The sequence below is a fragment of the Sciurus carolinensis genome, chromosome 6 (genome assembly GCF_902686445.1).
Source record: "Sciurus carolinensis chromosome 6, mSciCar1.2, whole genome shotgun sequence".
NCBI lineage: Eukaryota > Metazoa > Chordata > Mammalia > Rodentia > Sciuridae > Sciurus > Sciurus carolinensis.
Genome location: NC_062218.1, coordinates 129,724,291 through 129,740,297, shown reverse-complemented (window position 1 = coordinate 129,740,297; position 16,007 = coordinate 129,724,291). Strand labels below are relative to the sequence as shown.

General features: G+C 52.7%; 1 protein-coding gene across 5 annotated transcripts; it reads left to right on the top strand.

The window, feature by feature from the left end:
* Positions 1–753: 753 nt before the first annotated feature.
* Grk6 (G protein-coupled receptor kinase 6) lies at positions 754–15,784 on the top strand. Of its 5 annotated transcripts, none has more exons than XM_047555404.1 (16): positions 754–980; positions 4,955–5,050; positions 6,061–6,173; positions 6,300–6,377; positions 6,727–6,827; positions 7,101–7,193; positions 7,278–7,341; positions 7,445–7,585; positions 7,873–8,063; positions 8,299–8,336; positions 8,420–8,509; positions 9,553–9,761; positions 9,845–9,982; positions 13,582–13,719; positions 13,802–13,936; positions 14,599–15,784. In XM_047555404.1, the coding sequence occupies exons 1-16, from the start codon at positions 929–931 to the stop codon at positions 14,650–14,652; spliced, it is 1,731 nt and encodes a 576-aa protein (XP_047411360.1). In that variant the 5' UTR covers positions 754–928; the 3' UTR covers positions 14,653–15,784. The 5 variants fall into 5 exon arrangements, with proteins under 5 accessions (XP_047411360.1, XP_047411357.1, XP_047411358.1 ...); XM_047555401.1 differs by having other exon boundaries at positions 9,412–9,761; XM_047555402.1 differs by lacking the exon at positions 14,599–15,784 and adding an exon at positions 14,403–14,590 and having other exon boundaries at positions 9,412–9,761.
* The last annotated feature ends 223 nt before the right edge of the window (positions 15,785–16,007 follow it).

Sequence of the window (16,007 nt, the reverse complement as noted above, 5' to 3'; positions counted from 1 at the left end):
GGGTGTGAGCTCACCCCAACATCTGGGGGTGGTAGCGCTGCCTTATAAGGCAGCAGAGGCCGAGGGCGGGCGAGGCTGTGAGGGTGGAAAGAAATCACAACATCCGGCTGCGGGGGCGGGGTGGGGGTGCCAGCGGTTGCCCGAACCGAGGCAGGGGGATCTCAAAGGAGGATAGCAGCCTCCTCCCGGCTTCCCCTCGCTTCTGATGTACACCCTCCAGGGTGAACCGACCCAAGAGCTTGACACTCGGCCTCGACAAGCTCGCAGCCGTTACGCAGGAGGTCCAACATACTGAGAGCGGCCGAAATAAAACCCTGGAACAGCCATCCGCCGAGTCAAAGGCTCCCGGGCCACACCCCCATCTGATGGCCCAATCAATGTATTTCTGTGAATAACCGACGCTTTCTTCATTCAATTACACATCCGGTCTCCTGGGCGTGACCCAGAGTACCCACCTCCGTCTCCCCGACCGAGGGCTCCGCCCTAATTGGCAGTTCGACTTCTCACCAGGGCCTAGAAATTCGAACCTGGGAGCCGAACCCCGCCCCTAGACCAACCAGGAAGAGGTGACGTAGTTAGTCCCGTCCCCCTGTTCCTCTGAGCGAATCCCTGGCTCTGGGGGCGGGGGTGATGGAGAGGCAGACTAATGGGAAGACGGCGCGGGGAGCATTCCCTCGGTTATTGGTCGAGTAAAGTAAACAGAGGGCGGGGTGGGGCGGGCCGGCTCCCGGGTGGCCTCCGGGAGGGGGCGGAGAGTGCGCGGCGGGCGGCGGCGGCTGCCGGGGAGGCCCGGGAGGCCGCGGCGCGGTCACTGCGAGCCGAGCCGAGCCGCGCCGCGCCGCGCCGCGCCGATCGCCATCCGGCCCCGGATCTTGAGCGCGACCCCGGCCGGCGGCGCGGCCCGGTGGGCCCGGCGGCGCTGCAGCCCATGGAGCTCGAGAACATCGTAGCGAACACGGTGCTACTCAAGGCCCGGGAAGGTGAGGCAGCCGGGCGGGCGGCAGGGCCCCGGGATCGCGTGCACACGACCTCAGAGCACAGCCAAGCGCCCCAGCCGCCGAATCTCCTCAGTCCTGAGGGCTGCGGGCTCCGTGCCCAGAACCCCAGTCAGACACGAGCCCTTCCGGCCCATCGCCCTCCTCCTCCGCACCTGCCCCCCGGGAGTTGGGGCCCAGGAAGGGGCGGGGGTCAGGCCGCAGCCTTCGCGGCTTGGGGGAGGGAGGAGGTGTGAAGGGGTGATGGTAGGAGAGAGGAAGGAAGAGGGAATGGTGAGACCTGAGCCCCGGGAGAGCCTCTCTAAAGCCTTTTCCAGGTGAGAGGCGAGAAGATGCCCCACGTGCCCTGGGCCCAGACCCCGGAACCGCACAAAATTGGCGTTCCATAAAGGTTGGAGAATGAATGAACAGTTGCGTAGCACAACTCACCTTACTTCGGGAAACTCCTGGTCATATACACCACCAGTAGCACTGCCACTTGTTAGGAACCTCAGGACACTGAAAACAGGGGTGAATGGGTCATCGTTTTGTTCTCTGGAAGCCCATGGTCTACTGGAACAAACGCAGGTAGAAATAAGTAGGAGTCCATGCTGGGCTGTTAGACTGGGGAATCCAGTCTGGTGGACCCAGTGTGTGTATGTGTGTTTGTACCTCCTCGTGCTCCCACTTCAGATGTTATCAAGCACCTGCTATGTGAGGGTCCTGGAGGACACTAGACCAGACCTTACCCTCCCTGCCCTGTGATCAGTCTACTCCTCACCTGCCATAGTACTCCCCAGTAACTAATAATCAATGGACACTGGTATTATGCCCCACCCTGTCCAGGGTGCTGGGGAAACCACAGTGAATAAGACCTTTTTTTTCAGAACTCTAAGACCAGGAGATCTGACATTTTTCCCACTATTTTTGGGCTTCCAGGCTGAAAGAGTCATCTGCTTTGCCTTTCTGTACCATTTTACAGGTGGAAACAGACTCAGATCAGAGACTAACTCCAGGTCACAGCAGATTTTAATTGACCAAGGCCTAGGACACAGAATGCCCAGGACTGTCTGTAGGAAGCTCAGAGGAGCTCCTATCTGGGTGTAGTACCTGGTGTCCTCTGCCCACCCAGTGTGTGTCACCCCAGGGAGGTGCTGCCTGGAAATAGGCAAGGCAGTCTGGGTCCTAGTGCCTAGGGAGCCTGTCTTATCTCTTGTCCCTTATCAAGCTCAGGGGCTGGGCCTTCCTCTCAGCCTCTGGGGGCATCTGCCGATTCTGTTCTGCCTCGTCATCCAGCCAGCCAGGGAGGAGGGGTGGGGAGAGCCCTGCCAGGCCTCCCTTCCTAGGGCTAAAGCCAGTTAAGGCCTCAGGCTTGCTGAGGGCACTGCCTTGCCTGGCTGCACAGTGTGGGCATCTTTGTCAAGCTTTGTTGGACCACCCTAAGCAAGGTGCAGGGTTGTATAGCCAAATGGGTCTTGTGCCTACATTAGGGAATACTTAGCCTGGCTGGCTCTGCCCCTCCTATCTGCATGGCTCTAGGCAAGTCTCTTCTTCCTCAACTTCACTATCCCTTTGGATGGGTCAGAAAGCCTAAAGGATATCCTGATTGTCACCGAGTTCTGAACCCAGACCCATGGAAGAGCTGTGTCGGAATCAAGTCATGAGCTAACTGACAGCTTGGGTCTAGGGTCCAGAGCCTTTGACAGCTTCCCAAATGATTTGGGAAACCCTTGCCATATATATACAGTTGGCACTTAATAAATGCCAGGAATGTTTGAGGTGGGAAAGGAACTTGAGTTGTAGGGACTGGATTCAAATCCTGCCACCATCACCTTCTGACTCTGTGCTCTTGGGTAAACTGCTTCTTTACTCAGAGCCTATTTTCTCATGAAATTGGGCCCAATTTGATAGAATTGCTGTGAGGGTGAAGTGGAACAACACTGGGGGTGTGAACTTGCCCTTGGAGCCTTCCTTTTCCTGGTGCCCATAGGCATTGGGAGGGATCTAGGGTGGGGTGGAGAGGAACCCTGTGGACTCTTCTGTCAGTTCTAGGACAGGATATTTGCATGTGACTCTTTTGCTGCCTTGATGTGGCTGGGAGGAGGGGGAGGAGGAAGTAACTAGTGGGGAAGGCTGGACGATGGAGGGTTGGGTGAGGGACCTGGGGTAGGGGAGGAGTTCCCCTTGCCCTGGGTTAGGGGTGGAGATCTGTTGCTCACTCACAGTGAAGCAATGACTGTGGGGTATATATGCAGGCTACAGAAGGGCCACCATCAGGTTTCTCAAGGGGCCTCTGCAACACTTCCTCCTTCAGGCAGCCTCAGTCAGGGAACCCATTGAGGGACTCAGCCCTGCCCCCCTCCCTGGAAGGCAGGTCCTCCCCCTGCACTGGCCTTCACCAGGCTAGATGGAGAGAGGGCTGGGAAATCTGAAGGGAAACTGAGGTTAGAAAAAGCAAGTGGTTGCTAAGGTTGCCACTAAGTTGTTGGACCTGGGACCCACTATTTGCTATAACCCTACTAACTGCTGGACACAGACTCTCCTGTCCACTCTCACAGTACCTCTGAAGGTAACTTTAGACCTGAAGGATACAAGGAGAAACTGAGGGTCATAGAGTGCAAGTGGTGGACCTAGTGTGAATTGGAGATCCATTCCCAAGTCTGAGAGGCTCTAAGACTCAGGCCCCTCCCACCATTCTCATCCTTGATGGCCCACAGGCCACATCTGGTTGGTTCTCTGATATGTTTTATTTATTTGACTGCAGCAGTTTTTTTTATTTTGGTTTGCTTTTGTTTTTGGTACTGGGGATTGAACTCAAGGACACTTAACCACTGAGCTGCATCCCTAACCTCTCCTTTTCTGGGGCGGGGCGGGGGCGGGGAGGGTGGTTATTTTGTATTTTATTTAGACAGGATCTCAATGAGTTGCTTAGTGCCTCACTTTTGCTGAAGCTGGCTATGAACTCAAGATCCTCCTGCCTCAGCCTCCTGAGCCACTGGGATTATAGGCATGTGCCACTGTGTCTGGCATCCCCAGCCCTTTTTATTTTTTAGTTTGAGACAGGGTCTTGCTACGTTGCTTAGGGTCTTGCTAAATTGTTGAGGCTGGCCTGAACTTGTGATCCTCTTGCCTCAGCCTCCCGAGTTGCTAGGATTACAGGTGTGCGCCACCCCATCTGGCTTTTTTTTCCTCTCATTTTTTAATCAATAGGAACCATCATCTCATGTGACAATCTGGATTTCTACCTGTGCTTGAAAATTCAGAAGAACTGGCCACACTGGGCCAATAAATCATCTGGAATTGTGTTATAGCTGCCCATGTTGGAAGGGGCATTCCCTGTTGCCTCACATCTGGCCCACATTTATCTTACTTATTGGGTTCTGAAGGCATTTCAGCTACTACTGGGGTGTCCACAGCTATAGGTAGAGGATCATGCAGGTAAAACAAGGCAAGCATCAGGACCAGGAAAGCCCTTGTGTGCAAGGCAGGGGAAGAGGAATCGTGAGTGCCAGCCCTCATGCTGCTACTTTGCTTATAGGCAGGGAGAAGTAAAAAGAATCTGGTGATAAAGACCTGGGAGCCTCTCTGGCCACCCAGGCTGCTCTCTGCCCCTGGCATCTCTCAAGCTTGTCCCACATGACCTGGAATTGTTCTTTTGTGGGCTTTGACTTTCCACCATTCTGACACCCTTCTCTACTTTCTTCACCTGGGAAACTCCTACAGACCAGCTGGGGGAAACAACTGAAGCTGAGCTCCTTTCTGGGGTGGTCTCACTGCCCCTCGTGACTCTCCAAGCCCCTAGCTGGAGGGCCCAGGAGGACCATATGTGTCTTAGAACCCAGCAAGGGCATGCTGGAGTATGAGGAGGAAAGTCTTCCAGGCAGACTCAGCTGTAAAGACCTCTGGACCACTCTGGTGATTGAGGGGAGGCACGCTGAAGCCTGACTCGAATGAGAACCCATGTCTGATTGCTTCTGCAGGTGGTGGTGGAAATCGCAAAGGCAAGAGCAAGAAATGGCGGCAGATGCTTCAGTTCCCCCACATCAGCCAGTGTGAAGAGCTGCGACTCAGCCTCGGTGAGGCCTGGGCAGACTGGGGGCTGCTGGAGTGCAGGGGACCAGTGATGCTAGGGAAGACTCCTCTGAGTCCTTACCCTAGAGTGTAAGGGCAAGGTTAGGGGGTTCGATGACCAGGAAGATTGAGGCTGCACCACCCAGCCCAGTTTCAGTTCCTGAGCTTGGGATGAGTGAAGGGCAGAGAGAGAACAGGGACTGATTGGGGTTGGTTTAAGTGGGTGTGGAGAGGAGGACAGGGACAGATTGGGGGCCATCTGAGAGAGACCAAGGGAATGCCTTGGTCTAGGGGAGCAGAGCCCACAAGTTCAAAGGGAACAGTTCCCAGGTTAACTGTGTTGGGAACCTCAGGCCTATGCTCATTATTAGCTCTACTAGCCTAGTTCTGGGGGATGCCTGGCAGTGCCAGGGCAGTGTGACAGGGTTACTTCTGCAAGGGGACAGAAGGGCCCAGGACTCCAGTTCCTGCTTATCTTGCTGGAGTCCTCAGGTCTGAGCAGCACCTATGATTTGCCCAGGCCCTCTCTGATATTCTGCCTGTGAGCTAAGAGTGGGCCATGGTTGCTTCCACTGCCTGGGAAGGAGGCCCAGCTGAGTGTGCAGGAAGCCACAGCTTCCTCTCGCACTTTCGCCAGCCAGGCAACAGGTGTGGGCCTGGCCCAGCTGGGGCCGGAACTTCACAGACCGCACCCAGCCCCAGCACTGTGACATATTCAAGTTGTATGAACAAGGAGACAAGGGGAAGGAGAGGCCTGGGCACAGGAGCTTAGACTCCTGGCTGTGTGACATTTTATTAATCAGTTAACCTCTTTGGGCCTCACAGTCCCAAGTATGTTGGAAGTAGCAATAGTGTCCACCTCAGGGTTGTGGTGAGGATTCTAAAGGAGATAATGGCTGCCATACTGCAGAGCTGGAAGCTCTTGTTGGGGTCTGGGGCCTGGCAGTATGGGCAGGAGCATCCTGCCAGTGAGCTCTAGGTCTGTGACCCCAGCAGCTCCCATCTTGGCCTGCAGAACGTGACTACCACAGCCTGTGTGAGCGGCAGCCCATCGGGCGCCTGCTGTTCCGTGAGTTCTGCGCCACAAGGCCTGAGCTGACCCGCTGCACTGCCTTCCTGGATGGGGTGGTGAGTGCAGCCTGTCCTGGGGTCCAGCCCAATTCCGAGGGCAGGTGGAGGTCCTAGCCACTGTCCCGTTTCCTCACATCTGTTGCTCCACTCAGACCCCAAGCTTCTCTGTCTTCTACCCTGCAGGCTGAGTACGAAGTGACCCCTGACGAGAAGCGGAAGGCATGTGGGCGGCGGCTAATACAGAATTTTCTGAGCCACACGGTGAGTGAACAGTGATGGAGAGATGACGGCGGCTGGCGGGGCTCAGTGACAACAGGGAGAGGAGTGACCACAGCCTGGGCAGTGAGTGCCTTGGAGCTGCTCCAGACAACTCTATGGGCATGGAGCCCAGGGGGTGGGCCAGTCCTGGGCCAGGCGGACTGCCAGCACTTCTCCCTCACCCGGCCTCAAGGGGGGTAGCAAGAAGAGAGTCCAGCAACCCGAGACCAGCTAGTACACCACCGGACTGCTGCCATCCTTGGTGCTGGCAGAGATGCCTGGCAGCTCTGCCGGGGGAGTGGGCGGCCATCCAAGGGAGCCCCTACACTTACCTGTCACGGCCTGTCCTCAGGGTCCTGACCTCATCCCTGAGGTTCCCCGGCAGCTGGTTACTAACTGCGCCCAGCGGCTGGAGCAGGGGCCCTGCAAAGACCTCTTCCAGGAGCTGACCCGGTAAGCTACCCTACTCACAAGCTTAAAATTGTGCCCAGAAGACTTGTGTCTCACCCTGGCTTGACCAGCTGTCTGACCTTGGTAGTTTTCTGTCCTCTCTATAGCATCCTTAGCTTCAGCATGGAATGAATGTCACTCTCCTCATTGGGTTAGTGGGAGGGTTGACCAAGGATAATGCTTTATGGGCTGAGCATGCACATCATGTGAGGCCTGGGCCATGGAGCTGAGAATCTGGGGTGTCAGGCTGGCCTTTGGGTTGGTCCTTCCTAACAGGCTGACCCATGAATATCTGAGCATGGCCCCTTTCGCCGACTACCTCGACAGCATCTACTTCAACCGATTCCTGCAGTGGAAGTGGCTGGAAAGGTGAGTTCCTCCCTCACTGGGCAGGGATAGGCCAGGTTGTGGAGGTGCTTCATGGGCCTTTGCTCAATTATCTGTTGCCCACAGGCAGCCAGTGACCAAAAACACCTTCAGGCAGTACCGAGTCCTGGGCAAAGGTGGCTTCGGGGAGGTGAGTGACCAGGCCATTGTCCCTAGCAGAGTACCCTGGTTCAAGCTCTACACTACCAGCAAGAACATGACTGGCCCCCACATCCCCTTTCTACCTGCCATAGGTATGTGCTTGCCAGGTGCGTGCAACAGGCAAGATGTATGCCTGTAAGAAGCTGGAGAAGAAGCGGATCAAGAAGCGGAAAGGGGAGGCCATGGCACTAAATGAGAAGCAGATCCTGGAGAAAGTGAACAGTAGGTTTGTAGTAAGTACAGAAAGGAGACCTCTCCCTTCCTTCTGCCATGCTGGCTCGTCCTGCCCTCTGCACCCAACAGGATAAAGTTCTTCCCCTCTAACAAAGGAATTACCCTCTCCCTGTCCTGCCCCCTCTGATAACACCTCCTAATCCTGGGTAATGCTGGGGAGGGAGCATTGACAGGCCTGAATATCCTAAGAAGTAATACTCAGAAGGATATTTTAGGCAACTGGCATTAGCCTGGCCCCTGGGTGCCCCACAGCTCCTACCTGAGGTTTTGGGTTCCCTGGCCACAGGTGAGCTTAGCCTATGCCTATGAGACCAAGGATGCACTGTGCCTTGTGCTGACACTGATGAATGGAGGTGACCTCAAGTTCCACATCTACCACATGGGCCAGGCTGGCTTTCCTGAAGCACGAGCTGTCTTCTACGCTGCTGAGATCTGCTGTGGCCTAGAGGACCTGCACCGTGAGCGTATTGTATACAGGTGGGGAGGAACTGCCTTTTACTTGCCTAGAAAGTTCCTTGGAATCCTACCTTGGTAGAGCCTTTTTCTGTTCCCAGGAGGTCAGGGGCAGGGCTCCCTGTCACCCTGATATCAAATAGGCCCTAAACTTTGCTCCATATCAAATCCCAGGGGGCAAGTGAGCTAGAAGGGGCTTGCCCTGTCTGGCTTTCCAGCAACCTGAGTAGCATCTGACCCTGCTCTTCTCTCCCCACAGGGACCTGAAGCCAGAGAACATCCTACTGGATGATCACGGTGGGTGGGGCAGCACAGGGATGGGGTGAGGGGGGAAACCTGGCCTATTAACAGGTCCACCTGCTTCTCCCCACCCCATTCAGGCCACATCCGCATCTCTGACCTGGGACTGGCTGTGCATGTACCAGAGGGCCAGACCATCAAAGGCCGTGTAGGCACTGTGGGCTACATGGGTGAGTCTCCCTCTGCCCTATCCCACAACCTCCTGGGTTCCCTCAGTGTCCTGGGTCTGGCCCACCCACTTCGTATGGAGGTCTTTTGTGCCTTAGGGAATAGAAAACCCACATTAGTGTTCCTTTTCTATGGATTAGGAGACCAAGACCCAGCCAGAGTCTCACATTGTGAATTGATATCATTCATTCCCTAAATACTTACTTAACACCTACTCTTGGCTGGATCTGCAAGTGGCTATCAGAGAAGGGAGGAGAAGGGAATCAAACCTGTTGCCCTCCCCTGAATTGCCCATGCTTGGAGTAGGCATCCCTGTCTGTGGTGCAAGCCATTGGAATGTCCAAGATGTGGACAGTGGACAGTCCCAGCTCTACAGGCTCCACCCCTTGCCTATTCTGTGCCCTTGGGCTAGGCACTCCACTTCTCCTGCCTCTCTTTCTTACAAAATGATCATCAGTGCTGCCTCCCAGGGTAGCCTTGAGATGAAAAGAGATAGTGAATGGAGAGAAAATTCCCAGGTTTCTGCCCTGGCTGTTTGGAGATATCAGCAAGTAGAAGTTTCTGCCCTTTCTCTTTTCTCCCTTAGGAAATCCAGAAGCTGCAAACCAGTAGCTCCATGGGCCCAATTTGTCCTATATTTGCATTGAAGTCAAATTGTTTTTAAAACAATTCTAATTGGTTGCTAGCATTTAATAAGCCAGACAGCTTCATATAAAAATTATTTCTGGCTAGGGTTGTGGCTCAGTGGTAGAATGCTTACCGAGCATATGCAAGACCCTTGGGTTTTATCCCTAAAACTAAAAAAAAAAAAAAAATCAAAATCTTGGGATCCTGGGTATGGCCTCTGCCAGGGGCACATCAACTCAACTCCCTTTGATAGGATGTTTGTTCTGTACTTGCCCAGGTCACCGTCAAGTTGATGGTGCCTGCGTGGACAGTGGGTATTTCAGTTGGTCCTCCAATTTCGTGTGCTGGGCATTCCTGGGGCCTGAAGCCTCCATTCCCTGCCACCTACCCAGTTCTGGCTCCTGTGCCCCTTGCCCAGCTCCAGAGGTGGTAAAGAATGAGCGGTACACATTCAGCCCTGACTGGTGGGCATTAGGCTGCCTCCTGTATGAGATGATCGCAGGCCAGTCACCCTTCCAGCAAAGGAAAAAGAAGATCAAGCGGGAGGAAGTGGAGCGACTGGTGAAGGAAGTGCCTGAGGAATATTCGGAGCGCTTTTCCCCACAGGCCCGCTCACTGTGCTCCCAGGTACTGCAGCATGGGGGAGCCTTGACTGACCAGGGCTGGAGTTGGAACACCTCACCCACCTAACCACCCTTATCCTGCCATAGCTTCTCTGCAAAGACCCTGCGGAGCGCCTAGGGTGTCGTGGGGGTGGCGCTCGAGAGGTGAAGGAGCACCCTCTTTTCAAGAAACTGAACTTCAAGCGGCTGGGAGCTGGCATGCTGGAACCACCCTTTAAGCCTGATGTGAGTGCCTCCCACTCCTGCTGAGGGCATAGCCAAGTGGGGCTGGGGCTGGGGTCCCATGGAGTAGTGGTCAAATGTTGGAAAATCCAGTCTTATGATTTAGCCAAATACATACACACACACTCAATTCACTGGATTCACAAAAATGAAAAACCTCGGGATAGTTCTGGGTTTTGGTATATCTGGATGGGAGGGATGGAGGTGGGGTGACTCCAGTAGTAGTGAACGAATTCCTTTTTTCTCCCTTCACAGTGTACTATTGATTATGTAGTCTTCACTGTCAGGGTGTGGCAATAGTGACCTCCATATCCTTCCAGCTCAGTCTTCCCCGTAGATAGAAATTCTTGCTTAGGGATTTCAAAAGAAATAACAAAGCGGGAGGAAAAATCCTCAGACTGATGTTCATTGTCTCTGATTGCTCACAGAACCCTCACTGGTCATCCCTGGGTCACATGCCTCCCTGGACCACTGCCAGTGGGAGTGATCCATTTCCCAAAGGAAAACCCAGATGAAGGTGCCGGTGGGGGGTGGCTGATAGGCTGACTACTCCTCTTCAGATGGCGTACTCTCACTTACAGAGTCTTATCATTTATTGAGTATCTCTTGGGTCAGTACCCTGTAAGCAAAAATATCTTCTGGTCATCAGATTCCAAGTAGCAGAAGCCCAATTCAAACTTAAGTCCAATATGGAGTTTATTGGTTCCTTTGGCAAGAAAGTTCCAGAGTAGGGTCAGTGTCAGGGTTTCATGCTGTGTTGCCAAGACTCCATCCCTTGGCTCTACTTTAATCTGTTGACTATATCCCTCCCTCTGAATTCAGGTTTCTCTATGTGTAATGTTACAAGGAAGGTTCTAATTAGCCAGGATTAGGCCACGTGCTTTTTCCCCTTTCATGTCTATGAAGATAGGATCCTGTACTGGGGCGACTAGAAGGTGATAGGCAGGCCAGGTTGATTGCTGCCAACCACATTTAATTTTATAAATACCTGAGTGCCCAGACTTTGAAGATGATAAGGTCCATAGAACCTAAGCCTGTCCTTATGTTCTAGTGGGTAGACACACCAAAAGAACCAATAAACAAGAAAGAATTTCAGGTACCACTAAGTGCAACAAAGAAAAATAAAGCAGGCTAAGAAGGCAGAGAGTGATGGGGTAGGGGCATTGTAGTTTTAGACAGGGGGATCTTTGGGGAGCTGATGGTTAAGCAGAAACTAGAAATATGTAAGGGAGAGAGGCAGGCCAAGATATGGGTATGAGCATTCCAGGCAGAAGGAGCAGCCAAGTGTTGAGGTCCTGGGGAAGAGAGCAGTCTAGTGCGATGGAACAACAGTTAGGAGACCTGTGTGCCTGGAGCAGATATATGCAAGGAGAGAGGAATGGCTCCCCAACTGATGGGAGTTTTGGGGCAGGAACGTAAAGTGTGGGGGGTGGGTCCATGGAAGGTGTGGGTATAAATGGGGAGGCCAACTAGGGAACCGTGGCCTCTGTATGATTATGTCACATAGTAGGTCTCCATGGAACCCTGAAGGGTGGGCGTTGTCCAAGTGGGCCTGACTTCCACCAGCCTGTCTCTGAGACTGGTACCATTGCTCAAGGGTACTTCTGCTTCCTGTGCACATCATCTTGTGTAACCTTGAAATAATCTCTCTGCTTCTAGATATTTAGTTCAATGTTAGAGATAAAATCAGTGCCTTGGAGCTTAATTTTTTAGAAGCAATAGATGAAAAGCAGGCTTGATGATAATAGATTTTTTAACAGCTTTATTGAGGTTTAATTTACATACCATACAATTCAACCATATAAAGAATGCAGTGCAGTACAGTGGCTTTTAGAGTTGTACAGACATCACCACAATAAATTTTAGAATATTTTCATTACCTCAGCCATAACAAAAAACCCTGTAGCCATTAGCCGTCATTCCCCATTCTTCTCTCCCCAGTCCTTGCAATCACTAATCTACTTTCTGTCTCTATATACTTGTCTATTCTGCATGTTTCATATATGTGGGTGGAGTCATAAAAAATATGGTCTTCTTTGATTGGCTTCTGTTACTTAGCATGTGTTTAAGGTTCATCCATGTTAGCATATATGGATAATACTTCATTTACTTATTTTTCTCCTTTTATTTGGTTTATTATTTATTTATTTAAATGTGGTGCTGGGCCTTATGTATGTTAGGCAAGTGTTTAAGCTACCTCCCCAACCCTACCTCATCAGTTGATAGGCATTAGGGTTATTTCCACCTTTTTGTTACAATGAACAATGCTGCTGTGAGCATTCTTTTTTTCTGAGATGGGATCTCACTATGTTGTCTGGGGTAGTCTTGAACTGGTGGACTCAAGGGATTCTCCTACCTCAGCCTTCTGGGTAGCTAGGACTGCAGGTGCTTACCACCATGCCTGGCTGCTATGAACATTCCTATACAAGTTTTTATGTGACCAGATGTTGCTATTTCTCTTCGTATATACCTGGATGTAGAATTATTAAGTCATATGCCAACTATGATTTACCTGTTAAAGGGTATTGCCAGATTTATCCAAAAAGTGGGTGCACCATTTTTCTAAAAATTTTTTTTTTTTTTTTTTGGTGCTGGGGATGGAACCCAGGGCCTTGTGCTTACAAGGCAAGCACTCTACCAACTGAGCTATCTCCCCAGCCCCTAAAAATATTTTTATTTGTAGATGGACATAATAACTATTTTACTTCTTTATTTTTTCATGTGGTGCTGAGAATTAAACCAGTGCTTCACACATGCTAGGCAAGTGCTCTACCACTGAGCCCCACAGATGCACCATTTTACATGACAATGATGAGGTGTGTGTATATGTATGCACATGACCTAGGAATTGGATCCAGGGCCTTGTGTGTATTAAGTGCAGTTCTATCACTGAGTCCTGTGATTTTTTTTTTTTTTTTTTTTTTTTTTTTTTTTTTTTTGTGTGTGTGTGTGTGTGCTAGGGATTAAACCCATGGGCACTCACCACTGAGCCACATTCCTAGCCCTTTTTATTTTTTACTTTGAGACAGAGTCTCACTAACAGCCCCCAGAGCCACTAGGATAACAGGCATAGGCCTTATGATATTTTAATTGACATCCTTAATGGTAGGATTTGGAAGACAATGGGAAAGATGGGAAAGAAAGTGACTTTCTGATGCTGAGGTGAATTCCCAGCAGGGGACTTGGGAGGTTGTTGGGAGACTCATTCCAGCCCTCTGATTGGCTATGAGAGGGGATGGAGCAAGACACTGGACATCACAGGGTGGGGACCCATCCACTTCAGGCCCTGCAGGGGGAAACCAACTGAGATTCAACCTGTAATCCTCACCAGCCTGCACTCCTCACACCCAGGCAGCCTTGTGCAGGTGGAGGGTGCAGCCCAGCATCAGGCCTGAACAGTGAGGGATAATGATGCCAGTTTACAGAGATAAAGGACTGTCATACCTAGGAAGGGTATGGGGTACTTAGTTGCTCACTGTAGACCCCAGATTCTGCTTGTGTTGAAGCAGAACCAGACCAAGGGCCAGAGTGAGAATCCAGGTTGAACTGCCCTCCCCATGTGTATATATTTCCTTATCTGACTGCTTTCCCTGTCCCTGCAGCCCCAGGCTATTTATTGCAAGGATGTTCTGGACATTGAACAGTTCTCCACAGTTAAAGGTGTGGAGTTGGAACCCACCGACCAGGATTTCTACCAGAAGTTTGCCACTGGCAGTGTGCCCATCCCTTGGCAGAATGAGGTGGGGGTCTACCCTGCTGGTGTAGTGGGCTCCAGGGATCTGGCCCTGGGGGCAACTCTCACGGTTGCCTGTTTCTCAGTAGATGGTGGAGACTGAGTGCTTCCAGGAGCTGAATGTTTTTGGGCTGGATGGGTCGGTTCCTCCAGACCTGGACTGGAAAGGCCAGCCACCTGCACCCCCCAAGAAAGGACTGCTGCAGAGACTCTTCAGTCGCCAGGTAATCCCTGGCCATGTACTAACTGGGCCCCCAGCCTGGATACAGGGGACAGTGGGTGGAAGGCAGAGCTGGTGCCCGCTTGCACTGGACATGGGCATTCTCTAGCCCTGCCAGCGGTGCCCAGGGTCTCTGGCCTCATTACCACTTGTTCCCTACCCTTGGCTGGGCTCATGGCCTCTTTTCTCTTTCCAGAGGTGAGCAGTGTGGGCTCCCCATGGGTTGGCCTTGCTGCCCGGCCTTGGGGAGCCCCAGGCAGCCCTTCCATGGCAGAGGAGAGATGTGGGAGAAAGAAGTCTGGTGCCCGCTCCCCCATCCCCTTCCCTGCTGCTGCGGTTCCCTGCACCCAGTCCCCTTCAAGCTGATAGCCTTGCTTAGCTGCCTGTCTCCCCATGCCATGCCTTTGGACAATGGCCTTGCCAGCAGGTCCTGGGGGTCTCTCTAGTCCCCCTTATTTTATTTTTTTGCCAGAAGCCTCTGCCCTGATACCCACCCAGGTGTGACCTGATCTGCTGCTCCAAGGCCCTCGTGGGGACCTTCCTCTCCAGAACATGACCCCAGGCAGCTCCCAACCTGCCCTGGCAGAGCTGGCCCTTTGCAACATCACAGGTGGTTAATGGCACCCACTCTGCCTCTCTCCCTCCGTGTCTTCCCCATCCCTCCAGGATTGCTGTGGGAACTGCAGCGACAGTGAGGAAGAGCTCCCCACCCGCCTCTAGTCCCCAGCCTGAGGCCCCCAGCGGTGATTGGCGGTAGCAGCTACTCTGAATGCTGTTTACAGTTTTGCACAGTGGGCTTCCCCATTATCCACTCAAGTCGTGGCCAGGGGAACACAGTCGGAGCTGTCCCCAGTGTCCTCTGCCCTTCAGCCCCTGGCCTGACTGAGTTTGGCAAGGACTGGGCTGTCCCTGGGACAAAGGTGCGTCCCTTCAGCTCTTCTCCAGAGCTCGGGGCTTTCTGTATTTATGTATTTGTACGAGTGTATATAGCAACCAGAGCGTTCTTAATTCCCACCCTAGACCGGCCTGGCCTCAGCTCCCCTGTGCAGCCAGCCCTGATCAGGAGAGTTGGGAGCTGGTAGAGGAGCCACTGCCAAACTCGAGGCCTCTTGGGCCCAGCTCAGATCGGCTGAGGCTGGGCCAGGCCACACCCTTGAGTCCCCAGCACTGCACTGGCCACCACCAACCTCCAAATGACAGTTGTGCCTGCCCCCGCTGTCCTGGGCTCAGGCCACCATCGTCTAGGGCCCAATACTGTCCCTTTTCAGCACTTATTAGAGCTGGATCTGGGGCTTCAGTGTCCCCTAGGCCCATGCCAAAGTGTGACTAGAGATTGACCATGAGACCCATCAGTCCACTGCCCAAGTTGTCCCAGATGGGTCTTTCTCTGCCTTCCAGCTCCCAGGGCATTTTGTCTCTTATGCTGGGCCCTGTCCTGAAGACACCTCTTCAGAAATGCCCCAGCTCAGACCCGAGGAGGGTGTGGGGGTGTCCCTGGCCAAACCTCCAGCATTCCAGAATCCCCTCATAACAATAGACTCACGTGCCCAGCAATAATCCACCCTCCCTGTGTGTGCCCATGGGGAGCATGCGCGCGCGCACGTGTGTGTGTGTGTGTGTGTGTGTGTGTGTGTGTGTGTATGAGAGAGAGAGAGAGAGAGAGAGAAGGGGGCAAGGTAAGGCTGTGCCTGTGCCTCAGGTCCTAGCCCTGATCCTTCCCAGACTGTGATAGGGTAACATGGGATTACAGGTCCCTCGGGTTTTCCATATTTAAAGCCAATTTTTATTACTCATTTTGTCCAATGTAAGCTGCCACGTGTCTCTGTGTGAATACAGTCTGAGCACAAACCTAGCCAGCTGCCCCTGCCTGCCTCTTTCTTGTTTCTGGTGTTCCAGGGGGTCTTCCTGTTTCTCTGCCCAGCTGGAAGTAGGAAAGGTTTGGAAGTAGACCTGGCAGGGGTCTGAGGGGCTGCCCTTCCAAGTCCATAGGACAAATCTTGGTTTAGACTTTGCAGGTAGTTAGGCTTTGGTGTGGCCTTTGGGTTCATCCATTGGGTTTCTCAGCTTCCTAAATG

Bases quoted from the DNA above. Each gene is read 5' to 3' on its own strand.
- Grk6 (XM_047555401.1), top strand. From the start codon at position 929: ATGGAGCTCGAGAACATCGTAGCGAACACGGTGCTACTCAAGGCCCGG. The intron at 9,762-9,844 runs GTACTGCAGCAT...ATCCTGCCATAG, and splicing joins CCCGCTCACTGTGCTCCCAG to CTTCTCTGCAAAGACCCTGC. The intron at 13,937-14,598 runs GTAATCCCTGGC...CCATCCCTCCAG, and splicing joins AGAGACTCTTCAGTCGCCAG to GATTGCTGTGGGAACTGCAG.